The sequence below is a fragment of the Mobula birostris genome, chromosome 2 (assembly GCF_030028105.1).
Source record: "Mobula birostris isolate sMobBir1 chromosome 2, sMobBir1.hap1, whole genome shotgun sequence".
NCBI lineage: Eukaryota > Metazoa > Chordata > Chondrichthyes > Myliobatiformes > Myliobatidae > Mobula > Mobula birostris.
Genome location: NC_092371.1, coordinates 96,731,626 through 96,754,642, shown reverse-complemented (window position 1 = coordinate 96,754,642; position 23,017 = coordinate 96,731,626). Strand labels below are relative to the sequence as shown.

General features: G+C 42.9%; 1 protein-coding gene across 7 annotated transcripts in view; it reads right to left on the bottom strand.

The window, feature by feature from the left end:
- Positions 1-23,017, bottom strand: part of LOC140188835 (septin-2) — a 200,429-nt gene that overhangs the window by 142,391 nt on the left and 35,021 nt on the right. For all 7 annotated transcript variants that reach the window (XM_072245497.1, XM_072245489.1, XM_072245521.1 and 4 more), the window contains 3 exons: positions 15,179-15,278; positions 14,188-14,274; positions 12,378-12,501 (listed from right to left, as the gene is read on the bottom strand). In XM_072245497.1, coding sequence (XP_072101598.1) covers positions 12,378-12,501; positions 14,188-14,274; positions 15,179-15,278 — 311 coding nt within the window. The remainder of the gene's footprint in view (positions 1-12,377; positions 12,502-14,187; positions 14,275-15,178; positions 15,279-23,017) is intronic.

Genomic DNA, 23,017 nt, shown 5'->3' with positions numbered 1-23,017 from the left:
CGAGAGGCTTTGACGACAGGAGGCGGAGGACAAGCTTGCTCGCAGTTAGTCTTTACAATGCCTCCTGAGATGGTGATGTGCCTCTCATGTGAGATGTGGCAGACTTGGGGGAACGCCCCACTCCGACAGAGTCACACCTGCCAGAACTGCATACGGCTGGGCGATCTGGAAGACCGTGTAAGGAATCTGGAGCAGGAGCTGGATGACCTTTGTCTCATAAGGGAGAATGAGACAGTCATAGATGACAGCTACAGGGAGGTAGTCACACCGAGGCTGTCGGAAGCAGGTCATTGGGTGACAGTCAGAGGGGGGAAAGTGAAGGTGAGCAGATAGGTAGTGCAGAGCACCCCTGTAGCCATTGCCCTGAAGAATAAGTTTACCCTCCTGGATACTGTTGGCGGGGACAACCGACCAGGTGTGAGCCATGGTGGCAGGGCCTCCGGCACTGAGTCTGACCGAGTGGTGCAGAAAAGAGAAGAGCTGTTGTCATTGGAGACTCTATAGTCAGGGGAACAGACTGGAGATTTTGTGGACGTGAGAAGGACACCCACATGGTTTGTTGCCTCCCGGGTGCCAGGGTCCGGGATGTCTCTGGCTGGGTGCACGACATCCTGGTACGAGAGGGAAAGCAACCAGAAGTCGTGATACATGTTGGGACCAATGACATAGGCAGGAAGATGGATGAGGTCCTGAGGTGTGAGTTTCGGGAATTAGGCAGAAGGCTGAAGAACAGGACCTCAAGGGTGGCGTTCTCAGGATTGCTGCCAGTGCTACATGATAGCGATGGTAAGAATTGGAGGAGATGGCAGGTGAATGCGTGGCTGAGGAGTTGGTGCAGGGAGCAGGGTTTTAGATTTTTGGATCATTGGGATCTCTTCTGGAGAAGATAGGACCTGTCCAGATTGGATGGGTTGCACCTGAACTCGAGAGGGAACAACATCTTTGCAGAAAGGTTTGCTAGCATGGTTCGGGAAGGTTTAAACTAATTTGAAAGGGGGATGGGACCCAGAGCGATAGAGCAGTGAAAGGAGTACATGGAGTAAAGCCAGATCTAACATACAGAGAGGCTTTGAGGAAAGAGAAGCAGAATAAACGGTGTAAAGACAGTAAGGTAGAAGGGCTGAAATGTGTGTACCTCAATGCAAGAAGCATCAGGAACAAAGGTGATGAACTGAGAGCTTGGATACATACATGGAATTATGATGTAGTAGCCATTACAGAGACTTGGCTAGCACCAGGGCAGGAATGGATTCTCAATATTCCTGGATTTCAGTACTTTAAAAGGGATAGAGAGGGCGGAAAAAGGGGAGGAGGGGTGGCATTACTGGTCAGGGATACTATTACAGCTACAGAAAGGGTGGGTAATGTAGCAGGATCCTCTTTTGGTCAATATGGGTGGAAGTCAAGAACAGGAAGGGAGCAGTTACTCTACTGGGGGTATTCTATAGGCCCCCTGGTAGCAGCAGAGATACCGAGGAGCAGATTGGGAGGCAGATTTTGGAAAGGTGCAAAAATAACAGGGTTGTTATCATGGGTGACTTTAACTTCCCTAATATTGATTGGCACCTGATTAGTTCCAAGGGTTTAGATGGGGCAGAGTTTGTTAAGTGTGTCCAGGACGGATTCCTGTCACAGTATGTGGACAAGCCGACTAGGGGGAATGCCATACTAGATCTAGTAACTAGGTAATGAACCAGGTCAGGTCACGGATCTCTCAGTGGGTGAGCATCTGGGGGACAGTGACCACCGCTCCCTGGCCTTTAGCATTATCATGGAAAAGGACAGAATCAGAGAGGGCAGGGAAATTTTTAATTGGGGAAGGGCAAATTAGGAGGCTATAAGGCTAGAACTTGCAGATGTGAATTGGGATGATGTTTTTACAGGGAAATGTACTATGGACATGTGGTTGATGTTTAGAGATCTCTTGCAGGATGTTAGGGATAAACTTGTCCCGGTGAGGAAGATAAAGAATGGTAGAGTGAAGGAACCATGGGTGACAAGTGAGGTGGAAAATCTAGTCAGGTGGAAGAAGGCAGCATACATGAGGTTTAGGAAGCAGGGAGAAGAGCAAGAAGGGGGCATGAGAAGGCCTTGGCGAGTAGGGTAAAGGAGAACCCCAAGGCATTCTTCAATTATGTGAAGTAAAAAAGGATGACAGGAGTGAAGGTAGGACCGATTAGAGATAAAGGTGGGAAGATGTGCCTGGAGGCTGTGGAAGTGAGCGAGGTCCTCAGTGAATACTTCTCTTCGGTACTCAACAATGAGAGGGAACTTGATGATGGGGTGGACAATATGAGTGAGGTTGATGTTCTGGAGCATGTAGATATTAAGGGAGAGAAGGTGTTAGAGTTATTAAAATACGTTAGGACGGATAAGTCCCCGGGCCCTGACAGAATATTCCCCAGGCTGCTCCATGAGGCAAGGGAACAGATCGCTGAGCCTCTGGCTAGGATCTTTATGTCCTCGTTGTCCACGGGGAAGGTACCAGAGGATTGGAGGGAGGCGGATGGTGTCCCCTTGTTCAAAAAAGGTAGTAGGGATAGTCCGGGTAATTATAGACCAGTGAGCCTTACATCTGTGGTGGGAAAGCTGTTGGAAAAGATTCTTAGAGATAGGATCTATGGGCATTTAGAGAATCATGGTCTGATCAGGGACAGTCAGCATGGCTTTGTGAAGAGCAGGTCGTGTCTAACAAGCCTGATAGAGTTCTTTGAGGAGGTGATCAGGCATATAGATGAGGGTAGTGCAGTGGTTGTGATCTATATGGATGTTAGTAAGACATTTGACAAGGTTCCACAAGGTAGGCTTATTCAGAAAGTCAGAAGGCATGGGATCCAGGGAAGTTTGGCCAGGTGGATTCAGAATTGCTTGCCTGCAGAAGGCAGAGGGTCGTGGTGGAGGGAGTACATTCAGATTGGAGGATTGTGACTAGTGGTGTCCTACAAGGATCTGTTCTGGGACCTCTACTTTTCGTGATTTTTATTAACGACCTGGATGTGGGGGTAGAAGGGTGGGTTGGCAAGTTTGCAGATGACACAAAGGTTGGTGCTGTTGTAGGTAGTGTAGAGGATTGTCGAAGATTGCAGAGAGACATTGATAGGATGCAGAAGTGGGCTGAGAAGTGGCAGATGGAGTTCAGCCTGGAGGTGGTACACTTTGGAAGGACAAACTCTAAGGCAGAGTACGAAGTAAATGGCAGGATACTTGAAAGTGTGGAGGAGCACAGGGATCTGGGAGTACATGTCCACAGATCCCTGAAAGTTGCCTCACAGGTGGATAGGGTAGTTAAGAAAGCTTATGGGGTGTTAGCTTTCATAAGTCGAGGGATAGAGTTTAAGAGTCGCGATGTAATGATGCAGCTCTATAAAACTCTGGTTAGGCCACACTTGGAGTTCTGTATCCATTTCTGGTCGCCTCACTATAGGAAGGATATGGAAGCATTGGAAAGAGTACAGAGGAGATTTACCAGGATGCTGCCTGGTTTAGAGAGTATGCATTATGATCAGAGACTAAGGAAGCTAGGGCTTTACTCTTTGGAGAGGAGCAGGATGAGAGGAGACATGATAGAGGTATACAAGATAATAAGAGGAATAGATATAGAGTGGATAGCCAGCGCCTCTTCCCCTGGGCACCACTGCTCAATACAAAAGGACATGGCTTTAAGGTAAGGGGTGGGAAGTTCAAGGAGGATATTAGAGGAAGGTTTTTTTACTCGGAGAGTGGTTGGTGCGTGGAATGCACTGCCTGAGTCAGTGGTGGAGGCAGATACACTAGCGAAGTTTAAGAGACTACTGGACAAGTATATGGAGGAATTTAAGTTGGGGGCTTGTATGGGAGGCAGGGCTTGAGGGTCAGCTCAACATTGTGGGCCGAAGGGCCTGTACTGTGCTGTACTATTCTACATTTGCAATCGAATTTGTAACCAAAGCACAATACTGTACATTTTAAATCAAATAATTCAAACTGGCACTTGATTGCTCTTAAGGGAGTTTAAAATACAGAGATTATACACCAAGCCAAGGTCCTAAATATCCAGATCAAGTACCATGGCTAACATATTATCCTCTGCCAACATCACCAAAACAGGATTAACTGCTGTGTGAAAATTGCTGATCACATTCATCCACAGAATGTGCAGCACCTGAGCCATTCTATGGAGAGATAAATAAAAGGGCATTTTGAATACATTTAAGTCTGGAATTAATTTTTCATTCTAAAGGAAAGCACTCCAGCTGCTGCAACTCTGAACATCTGATATAAAACAGAAAATTCTGACCTCCACAGGGCAGACAGCATCTGTGGTGACAGAAAAAGTGTTTATGTTTCAGGTCAATAATCTTTCATCAAAAGTAGGAACTATTAGAGATAAGCAGGTTTTTAAATACAGGCAAATAAAAGAAAAAAAAGGGAAAATGAATGAGCACAAGCCAAAAGACATTTAATATAAAATGAAATGATAGTGCAAGGAGAAAGAACGTGCCATCATAGTAATTAAAGGGAGAGAGACAAATGGGAAAAGCAGAATCATCATTTGAAATCGTAAAGGATAATATTATAAATGCCAGAAGTCTGAAATAAATATGCAGGAAACGTTCATAATCCAAAATTGTTGAATTGAATGCAGAATGAAAGCGACTATAATTTGTCTCCTTGAAATGGGAGTTCTGTAGCTAACCGGCTCCTACCAATCAGAAAGGTATGAAACAAATCTGGTTTGATCATGCAACCTTGTAACGAAAGATGAAGGGAAAGTAGTTAATAACTTTAGCTATTTATGCAAATGCTCACTAGCCAAATACTTAGAAACAGAAATTGACAAAGCTGAATATTAACGAGACAGCGAAAGGAGAGAGAATGAAGACAGGAATCATGGCTTGGTAAAGGGGAAGGGGGAAGGGAGAAGGAAGCAAGAGGAGAGGGAATGGGAAGCACCAGAGAGACATTCTGTAATGATCAATAAACCAATTGTTTAGAATCAAACGTCCTTGCCCAGTGTTACAGTGTGGGTGCATCTGCACCCACACCAGCCTCCGCTCCAACAGTCCTTCTCTACCACCTGTACCAGACGCCTCTCCACCCTCACCTTTGCCTACACACTTTGCTCCCGCTAGATTTACAAACTTGTTCTCCACTCCACATTGACAAATACAGTACTGTACAAAAGTCTGAGGCACTCTACCTATACACATGTGCCTAAGACTTTTGCGCAGTACAGTATCGACATCCAATTACAAAGCCAATCCAGGCTTATGCAATTAAAAGATTAAAGAAAAGGTGTCGGTGCTATTGCAATATACCTGTCACCTTTTCCCCCCACATTCAATAATCAAACTTCTTATTTGAAGAAATATCAATTTGCGAGATGGCGCTGGTGAAATACTGACATATTGCAGCCAACTTACCCAAAACTTCTAAATATACTTCTTCTGTCCTATCATGGCAATCTGCAGCCTGTAGTTTCTCTTTCAGTAATGTACATTAGTGCCATCTTAACGAGCTAGCGATTTTGCATACTTCCAAAGGACTTGGCTGACTAAACTCTTAAGCGTTCAAGTACGGCACCTTTAAGCAAATGAAGGTACTGACCAAAAGACAGGAAGGTGGGGAGGGCTCCAAGCCAGACTAATACAAAGGGGTATAAAAGTTCTCTACCCAGTACCTTGTTAGCAAATCTACAGTCGCTGGAGGGCAAGATGGAGAATCTGAGGACAAGATTGCTCTATCGTTGGGAAATCAGGAATTGCTGCATTATGTTTCATGGAGACATGGCTCACTCTGGACAAGCCAGATACGTCAGTAGAACCCAAGGGCTTCCCAATACAGAATGGACCAGACTGCTGATTTGGAGAAGGCAAAAAGTGGGGGTCTGTGTTTCATGGTAAACTCAGATTTAATGATCTTGTCATACTCTTGTAACCACAACTTGGAAATTCTAATAAATAAATGCCGACCATTCTACATACCAAGACAGTTCTTCTAATCCTAACTGCAGTTTACATACTGGCAAAGGCGATATTAAACAGACCTTCGATGTACTGAGTGGCACCATCAGCAAACAAGAAATAGCCTACCCCAACACCTTTCAAATCATAGTCAGGAACTTCAGTCAGGCTTCCTGAAGAAATCTCTGCCCAGTTATCATCAACGTATAACCTGTAGCACCAGGGGTCCTAAAAAATTCCACTACTATGATTCAGAATGCCTATTATTCCATGTCTCGACTGCATTTAGGCAAATCTGATCACCTGGCAGTCCTCCCAACTGCATACAGGCAATGGCTAAAGAGCAAGGCTCCAGCAAAGAGGAGTGCAGTGGGATTGCATCAAGTTGGTGGACTGTCTGTGTACAAGGACTCCGAGGACCTGAACAAATACATCATGGTCGTCAGGAATTTTATAAAGTCTGTCATGGAACTTGCATACCACAAACTCATTCAGAGTCTTCAACAACCAGAAGCCCTGGATGAACCACAAAATCCGCAATCAACTGAGGCCAGATCAGTGGCATACATGTCTAGCGACCAAGAAAAATACAAGAGGTCCAGGTACAATCTTGAGAAAACCATCTCACACGTGAAGTCGCAATTCCAGACCAAACATGAATCACTAAAGGATGCTTGACAGCTGTAGCAGTTGTTTGCATGCTACCACCTCCCACAAAATGAAACCAAGCAACATCATCATCTTCATCAGGTGCCATGCCCAGTTTGTGCTTTGACTGCCATGGCCCACACACTCCTGTTTCAGGTCAAGTGGATCCATTCATTGGTATTCATTTCCAGTTCTCTGGCTGTTGTCTCCATCATCATTTGTCTTTGTCTTCCTCTTGCTTTCTTCCCTTCAATCTTTCCCATAATTACCGTGCATTCTAACTCCTCTTTCCTAATCACATGTCCAATGAAGTTACATTGCCTTTTCATGATCTCATACATTATTTCTCTTTTTGTGTTTGCTCTGTTCATGACATCCTCGCTAGATATTCGTTTCGTCCATGATATTCTTTGCATCCTCCTCAAAAACCACATCTCTGCTGCTACAATTCGTTTTCTCATGTTACTAGATATTGTCCAACATTCTGAACCATATAAAATAACTGGATAAACATAACATTTCAGTACTCTGAGGCGGGTTGTCATGCCTAGTGTAGTATTGGTCAGTATACTCTTCATTCTCGTAAAGGTGTCTTTTGCCATCCCTATTCTTCTTTTGATGTCCAAGTTGCACCTGCCATCTGATGTCACCCAGCTTCCTAAGTAGCAAAAGTTCTTTACTTGTTTTATGTCTTCCCCATTTATTCTCAGCCTGCAGATTCTTTATTTATTCTCAGCCTGCAGAAGGATTCTCCTTCTTTTTAGATATCACCATACATTGTCTTTTTGCAATTGATAGACCCATTTTTGCACTTTCTTCAACAATTATATCAGTTAATTTTTTTAGTCTTCCTCCATACTTGCAATTAACACAGTGTCATCTGCATATCTGAAATTATTGATGTTTTCACCGCCAACTTTGATGCCCAAGATGTCTCCTTTTTTTTGTATTATTGGTTCACTGTACACATTAAATAAATCAGGGGAGACAACACACCCTTGTCTAATGCCTCTCTTGATTTCCATAAACTCACTCACTTCTCCATCTATTCTTACAGTGGCAGTTTGTTCCCAGTACAGATTTCTGATTAGGCGGAGGTCTTTCGAATCTAGATCTAGAGTTTACTGTAATATTTCAAATAATTTATTGTGCTTCACTTCATCAAATGCTTTTGTGTAGTCCATAAAACAAACAAATCTTTTTGCAGTTGAATAGCTCGTTCTGATAGTATCCTTAACATCAATACTGCGTTTCTTGTTCCTTTGTCTTTCACAAAACCGCATTGTTCTTTGCCTATTTCAGCTTGTATCTTACTTTTACCTCTTGTCATCAAAATTCTTCGAAGTATCTTGGTGATATGACTCATTAAACTTATGGTCCTATGTAATTCACATTCTATTGCTCCAACTTTGTTAGGAAGAGTGATAAATACTGATTTTTTCATCTCTTCTGGTATTATTCCAGTCTCATAAATGTCATTGATTAAATCAGTAAGTTTTTCAATTCCATTATCTTCAAGGGTAATAATTTGTTCTATTACTAATTCATCAGGACCTGCTGCCTTTCTTTTCTTCATCTTATTTATTGCATTACGAATTTCAGATTTTAAAATACCAAGCAACATAGGTGATAAAAAACTGTTTCACTCCCAGATGAGCTCAATACTTTTTATGCTCACTTTGACCATTAAAACAAAGAGGCATTTTCATGAACGCCGACAACCCCGATGACACTGTGATTTCAGTCTGACGCCAATTTGCGAGCATCCTTCAAGAGGGTGAACCCTAGAAAGCATCTGGCCCAGATGGAGAACCTGGCCAAGTACTAAGGAACTGTTTCTGGCATACTCCCTGAGATCATTAACCTCTCCCTTCTTAAGCAGGCTTCAACTATACTGGTGCCTAAGAAGAATGTGGCAACCTGCCTCAATGACTATTGTCCAGTAGCAGTTACATCAACTGTGATGAAGCGCTTTGAGAGATTGGTCATAAAACTTATAAATTCCTTTCTGAGAGGCGACTTTGATCTGCTCTAATTTCCCTACCATCACAAGAGGTCAACAGCAAATGCCAATTTATTGGTTCTTCACTCAACCCTGGAACATCTGGACAGTGAAAATGCAGAATCTCCATCAGCACAGGCGCACCACAGTTGTGTGCCTAACCCCTCGCTCTTCTTGCTTCACACTTATGACTGTGAGGCTAAGCACAAGTCCAATGCCATTTTCAAGTTTGATTACTACACCACTGTTATTGGCTGAATCAAAGGTGGCGGTGAATCAGCATATTGAAAGGAGTGGCTCAGTGGTGCCACAACAACCACCTCTCATTCAATGTCAGCAAGACCAAGTAGCTGATTACTGACTTCAGGAGGGGGAAATCAAAATGAGCCCATCCTCATCGGGAAATCAGTCAGCAACATTAAATTCCTCGGTGTTATCATTTCAGAGGATCTATCCTGGGTCCAATACGCAAGTGCCATTAGAAAGAAAATACAACGCCGCTACTTCCTCAGAAGTTTGTGAAGATTCAACATATCATCTAAAACTTTGACAAACCTCTATAGATTTGTGGTGGAGAGTATATTAACTAGTTGCATCATAGCCTAGTATGGATACACCAATGAACTTGAACAGAAATGCTGACAAAAAGTAGTGGATACAGCCCTGTTCATCGAGGGTAAGATCCTCCCCATGATAGAGAAAAGGAAGGAAAGAAGCATCCATCAAGAACACCCACCACCCAAGCCATGCGCTCTTCTCACTGATGCCATCAGGAGAGTGGTACAGGAGCCTCAGGACTCATACCATCAGATTTGGGAACGGTTATTTCTGGTCAAGATGGCACCTGCGTACAATGCTCCCTCAGTCGACATCTTCTGGATAGACTACGAAACTATTTTTTCCACATCTTTTATGTCTGTTTTTCATCTTGAATGTGTTTCTGGAACTGTTGGAGCCGGTTATTGTTGCTCTTCTTTTGGGGGGTGGAGGGGGGAGAAGAGAGAGGGTGCTTGGGAAGGGAGGGGGTGCTCTTGTTGCGTTTTTGTTCATTTTTTGGCGTAGGGTGAGGGGTATTTGGAGGCCGATATTCTTGTTGCATTTTATGCGGGGGGGAGGTGGTTAGAGGTTGACGATCACATTGCCATTCTTTTTTCTTGGCTTTGTGACTATATAGAGAAGAAGAATCTCAGAATTGTATTCTGCATTCATACTTTGATAATAAATAAACTTTAATAACCCATTCGCCATCAGGCTCTGGAACCAGAGGGGATCATTTCAATCAACTTCACTTGTGCCATCACTGAATTGTTCCCAACACTATCACGGACTCACCTTATGATCAATACTTATTACTTTTTTTTTGTATTTGCACAAATTGTCATTTGCACATTGGTTGTTTGTCCTTCTTGCTGGTGTGATTTTTCATTAATTCTATGATGTTTCTTTGTATTTATTGTGAATACCCGTTGGAAGATGAATCTCAGCATTATACATCCTATCCTCGTTAAATGCGTCTTCAGACAATGTGGATTCACAGATATGGGAGGAACCCATTTCTACCAACTTCTCGTTGTATGCGTCCAAAACTCACAGTTATGTGGGGAGCACTGCTTTTCCGCCAATACAAGTCACGTGCGCACACCTCACAGTCCCACTGTTGGGATGAGAAGCACCGCCTTCCGGCCAATACAAGTCAGGTGCGCGCGCCTCACAATCTCTCTCCCGCCACTCTCGCATTGGCTTTGGCAAGGTGTGGATGCGTGATCTTAAACTTCTGTTGATTTTACCTAATGGTGCAGTGATTTTGCGCTTGAAATATTTAACTATGCCTTCTAAGCGTCCGGTGTCATGTCCTGGGCTGTCAGCCGAGCAGCAGAGAACCGCTTTAACACTTGAAAAAAAGTTGGAAATTATAAACAGCGCGGCATCAGCTGAAGGTAACACAGCTCTGGGACGCTACTGCCGGGAACAGAATCTTGCCTTTAAAGTTCTTTTGTTGCTTGACAATGCACCAGCCCATCCTAAGCATTTGGACAGCATTCATCCTAACATAAAAGTGCGTTTCCTGCCACTTAACACAACATCGCTGATTCAACCACTTAACCAAGGTGTAATCCACATTCAAGGCATACGTATTTTTTTTACCGCAAACTATCTCTCAGATACTGCAAGCAACAGATGATTTTGAAAATCCCAGGAGTTTACCAACGGTGAGGGAATGGTGGAAGTCAGAACACTTGGCACAAATGGCGATGGGCATGGGCCCACGTTTAGAACGGAGTCCACATTTTAGTTGTTCCCTGCCGTCAACCCTTCTTCCCTACAAGCAAATTTAAACCAAAATGCTACCAAGCGAACAACCCTCACCACTTCATTCAAATCGGTAACACCTTCTGCTGCCGGCAGTTCTAAGAGTTCTATGAGTCTTTCCTTCACCCCTTGCTGTGCTTGATATGATCCTGACAACCACAACCATCCACCTTATCATGTAAAGCTGCCCGACACCACAACAATCACTTACCTCCTGGAGCGAACAAACCTGCCACTGTTGATGAGTACTGTACATCCTCAGATGTTAACTTTCTATAATTTATTAAATTGGATATTACCTTAAATTGATGAAATATAATACAAATGTTGTCTTGTAGTACTGCTTTTGTGTCGTATTGGTATGAAAATGTGAATAAATTACAGATAAAACATCTTTAGGAAGCCCTCTGGAACGCATCCCTATTTTCTCTATTTAAATAATTATTCACATTATGCGATTTTACATTATGCGTCAACTTCGAGGAACGTATCCCCTGCATATAACAAGGATAGGGTGTATGCGGTGACATATGTGTACTTTGATAACAAATATACTTTGAACTTTGAAAACTAGCCACAATCCCAGTTCTCAAATGTCATGACTTCCAAACTTTCAAAATTGCAAATGGACTTCCAGATGCAGCGTTCCAGCAATTGAGAACACAAAAATAATGCAAACAAAATTCAGCAAAACATTATTTTATTCTTGAAAGATTTTTTAAAAAAACACAAGGGAATAATATTAGGGAGATCTTAAAAATGCCCAAAACATTTCTGTAATTACCGTAGGATTTCTTTAGCAACCATAAAGCTGCCAATTAGCACACAGCAAACTGAAAATCCAGACTAAACCTACTGAAAGGAAAACAGGCTAAACATTGACAGACAACTCCTTAAGAGCAAATGCACTGATTACAAGCAATTCAATTGCAACAATAGTTAGTGTTGCACTTAGTTCATTTTCCTAAAGGAAGCTGCACAAAAGAGAAAAATACATTTTCTCTGGGCTGACGCCAATTTCCTTAGTTAAATTTTACCTCTGCAGTGATTGGCATTATCCTAGTTTTGGAAATTACTAAAATAAACTATAACAAAGGAAATTGTAACATTATTTCCCCACTTTCTTGTTCATTTTACATCAACTTAACATTGATTTTAGATCAACCTCCAGGAAATGTTATTATTAACTAAGAAAATACCAAATCTTAAGGGGTTCCACATCTAACTCTCATGGTGCCCTTTGTTTCAAAACAAACAAAAAAAACATTTGAACAGAAATAACAGCATCCTTATCTAATTAATTCACAGCAATATCTAATTAAGCCACAATGTAGGTGTTGGTTAAGAATTCCACGATGAAATTCCCATACACAGCAGCTGGCACAAACTCCAGAGCTAATTAAAACCAATAGGCTGAAACATTCTACTTTGAGGAACTGCAAATAAATTGTTCACATGAGAAATATGGAACCTACCAATCTTGACTATTAATAGCATCACCATATCCTGGGGTGTCTACAACTGTCAGGCGTAGTTTGACTCCTCGCTCCTCAATTTCCACCGTTGAGGCTTCAATTTGTACTGTTCTTTCAATCTTTTCTGTGAAGGTAATAGGTAACACAACAATTTGTTTACAATCTATTCGAAGTACAGTCAAGAAACAAATATTATTACAGCCTTGAAGGTAGCTGATGTTACTTTAGGCTCTGTTTGAAACTTCTGTGACGTTACACAATGAAATTTAAGGTTCAAAAGTCTCATGCAAATTCAGTCATTCTACACTTTGCTAGTCATGTTTCTGGGAGCCATCAGATAATTCCAATGTCAAAATTTCCATTTTTAAAATATAATTCTTTTCCTATTTGAAGCCAGCAACATTTTTGGCCCCATTTATCAATTCTTGAAGATTTCTGTTTTATACTTCAACTATTCCTATTCTTGAAGAAAATATTTTTGGCACTAGCAGCAGGCTTTCAAACTCTGATATTTTTTCTTAACTAGCAGAATTATTAACACCTAAAGGCTACTGTCTGAGTCAATTACATTCTCTCACAATCTGCCCAAAAGCATGGCTTCTCATCTACTGCAGGTAAGCCCTCGGGTTAATGTGCAGCAAAAGTATTGGTTGGCCAAGGTTATTACCTACTGAAAAGCATCAACCTTGCAGTTAACTTCACAAGAGAAATGGGAGAGAACACTTTATCTCTTGTAACAGCTGTATTTACCATTTGCTGTGAAGACATATCCCTCTCACTACAAAGCTCCCAAAAGCATGAAAATTCTCAACATGGAAGTATTTTTATACAACTGTTTAAAGGCTTACAAATGGGCAACCATGAAAGAAGCCATAAGACAAGCTTAGGGCTACAACTTATCAGAATGAAGGCCGAATTGTACATCAATCTGTGTACAAAGAAACCATTTTTCTGTGATTGCTCACACATTATTCTTAGATAACTTTAATGATTCACTATCTATTTGAGGTCTGTGTTACTTTTTGGAAGAGGGTAGTAGAATTTAAAAGAGAGACAAATAAAGGAGTCCAACATAAATGTTTGGTTAAACTTGACAGCACCTTGCTACGCCTCTGCTGTGGGATACTATCAAATTATCTGAGGAAAAACAACGATATTTTGGAAAAAGAACATTAAATCCAAACACATGTAGTTTTGATAACCGGTACTATAGCTATTACATTGCACTCAACAAGAGGATTTCAGCATGACAGACAGCTCATGAGCCTTGACCTTGAAACCCAAACAAAGAAAGGCAATTTCAGAAAAACTATAAACACCAGTTTAAATATACTGCAGCTGCAGGCTTTAATTTTTATTTCTCTCTCACTGTCCACTTTTTCTTTCCCTGCAGCAATTAACTGTTACTGGGTGTAATTTCATTAGGCTCAAAGGCTGCCAATATAACTCAACTACTACTCCTTTTGTTTGAGCATAAATTGGGAGTGCACTGATTACTCAGCCAAGGAGGGCATCAGTTATGACTGCACATCAAGTTTAAAAATTGTACTAAAACATAAACACATTCCAAAACCTAGCATATGATAATTATCAGGAACAAAAAAATTGCACAGCTATTTCTTCCATTGATGCTCCAGAACACTATTTAAGCCATCTGAACTTTTACCACAGTTTACACTACCTAATTCAGCAAGTCAGCAATGAAGCACTGTTCTTTTGTGGTAAACAGTGTAATCATTATTATTAATGTGATATCATGTCTCTGTTACTAATATCTTATATTTTGGAAATCCTCCAGCAATTCATTCACCTGCAGCCCCAGGTACATAGCGTTCAGGGTAGAGGTCAGTCAGGAACAGGCTGTTGATTAATGTAGACTTTCCAAGACCAGACTCACCTAAGGAAGGAGGAATGGAGCAAAATGAAATCATAAGAGTAATCAAATATATGGTAAAGGGAATCAAGTACAAAATGAAGGCAAACTAAGAAACAAAACAAAACAGATTAGGAGGGACCAATATCCATAATTCAATTTTGTTTTATTTTACTTTAATTGACAGGAAATGTCATCCTGACAGATGGGCTTTATTTATACACACCACTGCCAGGAATAAATGACATAATTCTCATGACCATTTTGAAAATTTGTCAAAATATACTAGGCCATTGTTCAAAGGTATACAAACAGTTTTCATACACTAGGCCATTATTCTAAGGTATATACAGTAAGTAGCTTTCAGTTTGTATTTAGACCAAGTAATGGCCAAGTAAACATTAGATACTCGGAGCAAACGAGAATAATGGCTACTATAAAGATCATTCATCCAGTCTTAGGGAGAAGTTGATATTAGATGCAAAAGTGAGTTTTAATGACATCTTTGAGAACATACTGTAGTTCTCCAATTCATTCAGCAATCTAATAACATTAACTAGTTATATAACCAATGACTTAGAGCAATTAAGTCATGGAATTTATAAATAACATTCTTTAAAAAATTGTAACCAATTATCGTATCTGAAGAAAAAGTTACACAATCATTTCATTTGCTGTAGACTGCGTCCATTCAGGGAGGACAATGCCAGGTTTCTTACTGTGAGTTTGATTAAGAATGGCCAGCATTTCAGGTGCAAACAACCGGAAAGACAAAACAAAAACAAGTCTCCTCTCCTAAAATTCGGTCATTTATAAATTCAATTTTCAAAGTCTATCGTGAAACTTTTGAAATCACAGACAAAATTTAGTTAACAAGCTTTAGGAACATTTGTTTCCATTGAGAGCCTAAATAAGCAGCACAACCCACCAACTACCATCAGTGTGAATTCAAATCCTTTCTTCACAGACTTCCTGTGGACCTGGTTGGGCAGGTTTGCAAATCCCACATATCCAGCAACATCTGGAAACTGTTGAGAGAAAAAAAAATTCCAGTCTATTGAATCATTGAAGAAAATAGGAAAAAAATAGGCAGAACACAAAATTCTCCTTTCTCACATCTCCCATTATTTCTCACACACATTATCATGTACAGTCAGCCACAAACAAATTCACACTCCCTTCCCAACCTCGATTTCTTATTAATGCTTTTAAGATGTATTATGCCTTCCTCCTATTCCACTACATCAAAACAAATTTGACTGTGACAAAAAGGCCAGTTTCCACTCCACTCATTACATTGTACATTATCAACAAGTGCCCAATGGCATTTGAAATTAAATATAAATTTCCCTCGTTACACTTTCAGTCTCATAAAGATGGCTTCACAATCCCATCAAGCTCCATAAACTGAAGGATATCAAGTGACAGCACCTATTCATTATCAACTTGTGGCAGGGAAAAAGAAAATGCAATCATTCAACTGTCATTACTATGGTGTTATTGGGGTCCTGCATTTCTGCATCACAGGCTGTTACAATAGTAAATTATAACTATAAAGTGCTTCTCACAGTAGATATCAAGCTAACTTTTCATCACAGATCCAGCAAAATTTATCATAACATGTGTTACGTAAACAGCAACAATGAATATCAATCGAGACAGGTTATATAAAAACAACCAAGCATTTATTAAACACGTATAAACGATAAGGGAAAAAAAAAACAAACGAAAACTTTAACCGGAGGTTAACAGGTACGCAGCCGTTCACCAACTCCACTCGGCTCTGGTTCTTAAAGCGTTAAATGCAAAAACAGTTCTTAAAGCGATAGTCAGATATAGTTCTTAAAGCGATAACTTTAAAAATCCAACAGATTTACACTTTCAATTGGGAGAGACTTCTCTGGAGAAGGATTTCTTCACAGACGCACCTTTACTGCTGGTCCTGTCCACAGGATTCACGATGCCGAAAATAAACAGTTTAAATCGACTGACCTTAAATTCTTTTAGAGAGAGAGAGAGCGAGAGAGAGCGAGAGAGAGCGAGAGAGAGCGAGAGAGAGAGAGAGAGAGAGAGAGAGAGAGAGAGAGAGAACCTTTTTGCATGAACTGTTTGCTCTTTCTGGCAAGAGTTATCTCAATGCAGGTACTCCTCCAACGAAGACTCAATAAGGTCGATTCTTTATTAAACCACCAAACGATGCCAACTTCTCTCAATCCTTCGATAAATTCTTCACTCTCCCTTCAACTGTTGGAATTGAGTAAATTGGCACATCCAGCCACAAATTTCCAGTCCAATAATATGGAATCTTTCAACAGAACGCACAATCGTTTTAAAAATGAAACTGCATCACAAAAACAAACACACAACAGAAACAGAGATACAGCACATTCTACCCGGAAATCTACAAACTCAAGAAACTTAACTGCGTCACCTGGGTCGACCCTTATATAGTCACGGGGCACATGTCATCATGTGACCTCACATCGGCGGGAAAATCACATCAGGTGACCTCCAAAAGACCATTACATCATTCTCACAAAAAAACAGATCTCCTTGAGCATGTAACACATGTTCAACAACTTGGACGTGAACTTAAGTGTTTTAAAATGGGTCATAAGTTTTGCCTTAAAAATACTGTGGCGAGCATTTGGTCCACAACAGACAAGAGCAGCTTAGACAATTCAACAACTTTTTATTGTGATAAACACAAAAACAGACCGGGCACTATGACCCAGGGAGAGAACTTGCTCAGTCACAAACAGACAGGGCAGGTGATTATTACACACCCCAGTTACAGTCAGGGTGACCCACAAACACACATGCGAATAACTGTACAACCCAAGCTAAAATGTAACAATAAAATGAACTTGAACTTCTCATCATAATCTCACAAAAGCATTTTAACACAAGAACAGTAAACAGAAATCATCAGAAATTCAGGGGCAGGCTGACAATCACACGCAACACCCGCCCCCAACCCTGGAGCATCACACTGCTCCCATCCGAGGGGTCTGCCATCCTCGGCAGCCCCAGAAACCATAACAAAGTCCAAAAGTCCTGGTAGTAGTCAACGCTGCCGCCTGGGGCGCCGGAGGATTTCTGGAGCCCCCCCCCCCCCCCAGGGTAGGTAGTGTTTGATGAGGCAAGAGGCAGGGCATATGGTGTGTCACTTCCTTTCTTTAGCCTCGCTGTGCTGGTGATGGCCAAGGGCCAGTACAGCGCCAGCCAGTCCCAGTGCAGCACAACTGCCTTCTGCCGTCCGATATACCACATCGAAGATGCGGTCGAGTACATCTCCCAGCCCCTCTTCAGTGGCTTCCCAGCTTGAAGAAATAGTCCCTTCTTCTTGGAGATCCAGTGGACCCATAGTGGGGTCCCCACCAGGTGCTGCTCCATTGGTGCCTAGACACATGGCCTGGCCCCTCTGGGATGTGCAAGCATCACAGCTCCACGTCTTGTCTTGTCTGTACCCAGGCTAGTAGAAGCGTTTGTGCAGCCTGCCCAATGTCTTTGCAACACTGAAATGGCCGGCCTCCACCAGCCCATGCACTGACTGCAGCACCGTGGCACGGAGCTCCTGGGGGACCACCAACTGCAGGAGATGTCTGTTGCCGTCAGAAATCAGCCACCGCTGGAACAGCAACCAGTCGTGCATGTTCAGCATTCCCCACTGAGAGTACAGGACTTTGGTCTCTGAATCCAGCGTGGAGACCCCTGCCCACTCCAGCCGCTGTCCCACACTCAGCCATCCCCCTCACCCAGGCCAGCATAGGACTGCTCACCTGCTCGCCACGCAGCTGCTGGTCGATGGTGGAAAGGTCTACCTCACTGCCACTGCATCTTGCCCCTGGTTCCGCTGCAGTGCATTGAGCCAATGCAAAGTGTGCTGCAGTACCATGGGCCTCTGCAAGACTGGTGGTGGTTGCTGCTGCGCCTGCCTGGTCCACTTCCTGGAGCTGCCCTGCCGGAGAGCCACGGTTTCAGTGCCAAGGTAGTGTTGCCAGCCACTCCCACCGCACACCACCACCCCCCCACCCCAGTGGGACAGTAAGTCCAGCCCAATGATGCAGGACAACTGGATGTCCGTTTGCCAGACATTGTGGTCTTTTTTTTTCTTTTTCCCACCTCTTCCCTCTCATCATCGCACAGTCGTAGGTGACCATAGCCAGCTGGACCACTGTTGCTGTCCAGCCAGGCGGGGATGGCTAGTCCATGCTGGGGAGGACACCCGGACGGATGATGGTGATGGTTGACCTCGTGTCCACCACTGCATGGCATCTGATGCCCTCCACCACACAGTCCACATATGAGCCTAGCTCTACACCCAAACGGCTCACCCAAAGAGGCAACAATGGAGCGACCCTGCTGGAGGTCTCGAGAAGCACCGTCCATTTCCGATGGCTGCACTGGGCTGTGGCGTGGTGCTGGTACAGAGCAGTTCCAGGCCCAGTAGCCTGCCTCGCCACAACAGTATCAGAGATTGTTCTGTGGTACCCGGTGGGGTCAGCACAGCGCTGGTTGGGCCTTTCTCACAGGCTCCACCACTGCCTCAGTGACACAAGACTGGCTTCATGGCATGTGGGGGAGGCTGGCATACCTTGGGAACCTAAAATTGCTTCTCCAGCTCTGCCAGCATTCTCAGCCAGCGATGATGGTGATGCCAGGCAAACATACTGCCAAAGGCACTCTGGCGTCTGGCCTACAAAGGCATAGAGAGCAAGCTCTCCCCAGGCCACAAGTGGGAACTGTAGGTAGCCATGCCCAGCACAGTGATGGAGATCTGCTGCAAACACCCCCGGCTTTCTCCCATAGGGAGCTGTCTGCTGCACAGTTCTTCCGTCACTGCTTCCTCCAAAGGCCTCTGCTCGAAGTACCGCTCTGAGGGCTCTATAGTTACGCAGCTCAGCCGGCGTCAGGTCAAGGAGGGCCCACAGGCACTGTCCAATGCCAGGACAAAGAATACCACCGTCTTGGTGGGGCCCCACCCATTGTGCCATGTGGCAAGTTTGACTTCCTGGTAAGGCTCTAGGCTGCTGGTACCATTGTATTTGGGAGGTTCAGGATGGATCTTATGGCATTAATTGTCAAGGGCCGTAAGTCTTCCTCTTGCTCAGGCGGCATTCTGTCATGGTGCCGATCTTCCCATGGCTCTGGTGTATTTGCTTCTCCACGGCGGGCCAAGACGGAGGTGGGTGAGGTGCCCCGCTATGTCCCCCAGCTTGGGGAACCTGGGCACACTTAGCCTGTCAGCATTCCCTGGGAAGGCACAATGCTCGGTTCCCAGGTCCTTCTCCCGCACACCCAGTCTTCAGCTCTTCCGTCTCATCATCAATTTCTGATCCCACTCCTGACACCAATATGGTGAGCATTTACGTAGAAACATAGAAAACCTATAACACAACCCTTCAGCAGACAAAGCTGAGACGAACATGTCGTTACCTTGGAAATTACCGGGGGTTACCCATAGCTCTCTATTTTTCTAAGCTCCATGAACCTATCTAGCAGTCTCTTAAAAGACCCTATCGTATCTGCCACCACCACCGTCACCAGCAACCCATTCCACACACTCACCACTCTCTGAGTAAAAAGCTTACCCCTGACATCTCCTCTGTACCTGCTCCCCAGCACCTTAAACCTGTGTCCTCTTGTGGCAACCATTTCAGCTCTGGGAAAAAGCCTCTGACTATCCACACAATCAATGCCTCTCATCATCTTGTACACTTCTATCAGGTTACCTCTCATCCTCCGTCGCTCCAAGGAGAAAAGGCCGAACTCACGCAACCTATTCTCATAAGGCATGCTCCCCAATCCAGGCAACATCCTTGTAATTCTCCTCTGCGCCCTTTCTATGGTTTCCACATCATTCCTGTAGTGAGGCAAGTTCTCTCCACAAATCCTGAGTTGTGGAGAGAAACTGGACTAGAAGATCGCCCAGAAGAATGTTATTGACAGTGTTTGTTACAATGTGAAATATACTGCCAAAATAAAAATATTTACAATGAATTAACTAGAATATGTGCCCTAAGTGATATGGAACTTACATCAGACTATTCTCATATCTTCATATTTTGAGAATAAAATTCTCCAACTCCCCAATGTGTTTACCGCAGTTACCCACCACTCCTTGGCAAGTCAGAAGGAAGAGTGTCTGATGCTGAGACTCATCATCACACTTGAGTCCTATCAAAACCTTATTTCTTCTGAGGAAAGCACACTTTTCCAGCACAGGATTCACTCTTAATTACAGTACTACAATGAAATGAACATTCGTCTGTTATAATATAGGCATCCATTAGTCTCATGAGACCATGGATTTGCGCCTTGGAAGGTTTCCAGGGCGCAGGCCTGGGCAAGGTTGTATGGAAGACCAGCAGTTGCCCATGCTACATGTCTCCCCTCTCCACACCACCGATGTTGTCCAAGGGAAGGGCATCAGGACCCATACAACTTGGCACTGGTGTCGTCGCAGAGCAATGTGTGGTTAAGTGCCTTGCTCAAGGACACACACGCTGCCTCAGCCAAGGCTCGAACTAGCGACCTTCAAAACACTAGACCAACACCTTAACCACTTGGCCACGTACCAACTCCTGTTATAATAATACCTTGCAAAACAATCCAATTACTTATATAATATAATTATTCTAGGTTGTCTACTTCAGAATATATATATATATATATATATATATATATATATAGATAGATAGATATTTGGATAACAGACGAGAACAGCTTGCATAACTTAACAACTGTTTTCACTGTGATAAACACAAAAACAGACCGGGCACTACGACCCAGGGAAGAACTTGCTCAGTCACATACAGATGAGGGAGCTGATTATTACACACCCCAGTTACAGTCAGGGTGACCCACAAACATACATGCGAATAACTGTATAACCCAAGCTAAAACGTAACAATAAATGAACTTGAACTTCCCACCATAATCCTGCAAAAACATTTTAACACAACAATAACTTGCGCTGGTCATTAAAAATACAGTGGTGGCTTGTTGGTCACATGCCTCCACACCACCCCCCCCCCCACAGAAATTCACAGTACTTTAAAATGCTGTGCATCTTTATCAATCTTTTATATTTTTATCCTATAAAATGCAGAGTAATTGTTTACCTCAGCTCAATTTTTAATATAGACCTCTGTCAATTAATAAAGGAAATTACTCTACCAAGAACAAAAGCTCAAAGTTCAAAAGTAAATTTATTATCGAAGTGCACATGTCACCATATACAATCCTGAGATTCATTTTCTTGCAGGCATACTCAATAAATCCATAATAGAATTTTAACTATAATGTAATCAATGAAAGACCACACAAACTCGGGCACTCAACCACTATGCAAAGGACAACAAACTGGGCAAATTACAGGGGGGGGGGGGGGGTGGGAATTACATAAATAAATAATAAATATTGAGAACCTGAGATGAAGAATCCTTGAAAGTGAGTTATGGGAACATTTCAATGATGGGGCAAGTGAAGTTGAGTGAAGTTATCGCCCTTGGTTCAAGAGCCTGATGGTTGAGGGGTAGTAACTGTTCCTGAACCTGGTGATGCGACTCCTGAGGCTCCTGTACCTTAATTCTGATGGCAGTAGTGAGAAGAGAGCACATCCTGGGTGGTGGGGGTCCCTGAGGATGGGTACTGATTTCCTGTGACAACACTTTATGTAGATGTGCTCAATGGTGGGGAGGGCTTTACCCTTGATGTGCTGGGCCGAATCCACTACTTTTTTGAAGATTTTCTGTTCAAGGGCCTTGGTGTTTCCATACTAGAATGTAATGCATAAAAGTTCTAATACAAATTAATAACCAATTCCACAAACAGCTTCAATTAATTATCTCTCATCTATAAATTAAGTATGTTGAATATGTTATTTACCCTCAAAACACTGATAGCTATTGTCATTTGAGAATTTCGTTATTGGGGACTATAGTGAAGGCTAAACACTAGCTGCTTAGTCACAGAAAAAGAAGTGACAAGTCCTGCCAATAAAATGATTCCTGGTTCATTTTTTCTACAACAAACAAAAGGGTTGGTGATGATTCTGCTGAAAGCTTTACCTCTCATTCAACTGAGTCTGAATGCAGCTTTGCAAAAAATACACTGGGCCTTAAAAACTGGAAGACACTTTTCACAGAATGCACAGGGATTTGTGAAAAGTGACTTCATCCACCCCCTCCATGCCATTTCCTCTATGACCATGCACATAACAGTTACCTGAAACTTCAATCTCATGACTATGAGGACGTTATGCTTATCTCAATACAACTGTAAGAGTCTGTGCAGATGAGGCTAAGTCTCCAACAATGCTGGATGCCTTTAAGAAAATTACTGAGATAAGAGGACTATGAATTTTTATTTAATTTTTCCATAGTTAGTCGTCAGAGGCATTGGAAAAAATAAGAAAATTGTCAGAACAGTTTGCGCAACCTTTTCCGGCAAAAATAAGGTGACTAAGTTTCAGCTGTGTAGAATTAGCAATCCCACCCCTCCCCAAACTGTTAAAGGTTAAAGTTAAAGTCTGTCCCCAGCCAACTGGCCCATCAGGCCGGTGCTTATGCCGGTTTCTGTGGCGTGAAGCAACTGAGAGTACGAGACTCCCCCCCCCCCCCAGATAGGACACCAGTCTATCACGAGGTTAACCGTCCAGCATTTGCCGATACCCATTTTCAGCTGGGTGAAACTGGAGCAGTGTGTGGTTAAGTGCCTTGCCCAAAGACACAACACGCTGCCTTGGCCAAGACTTGAACCC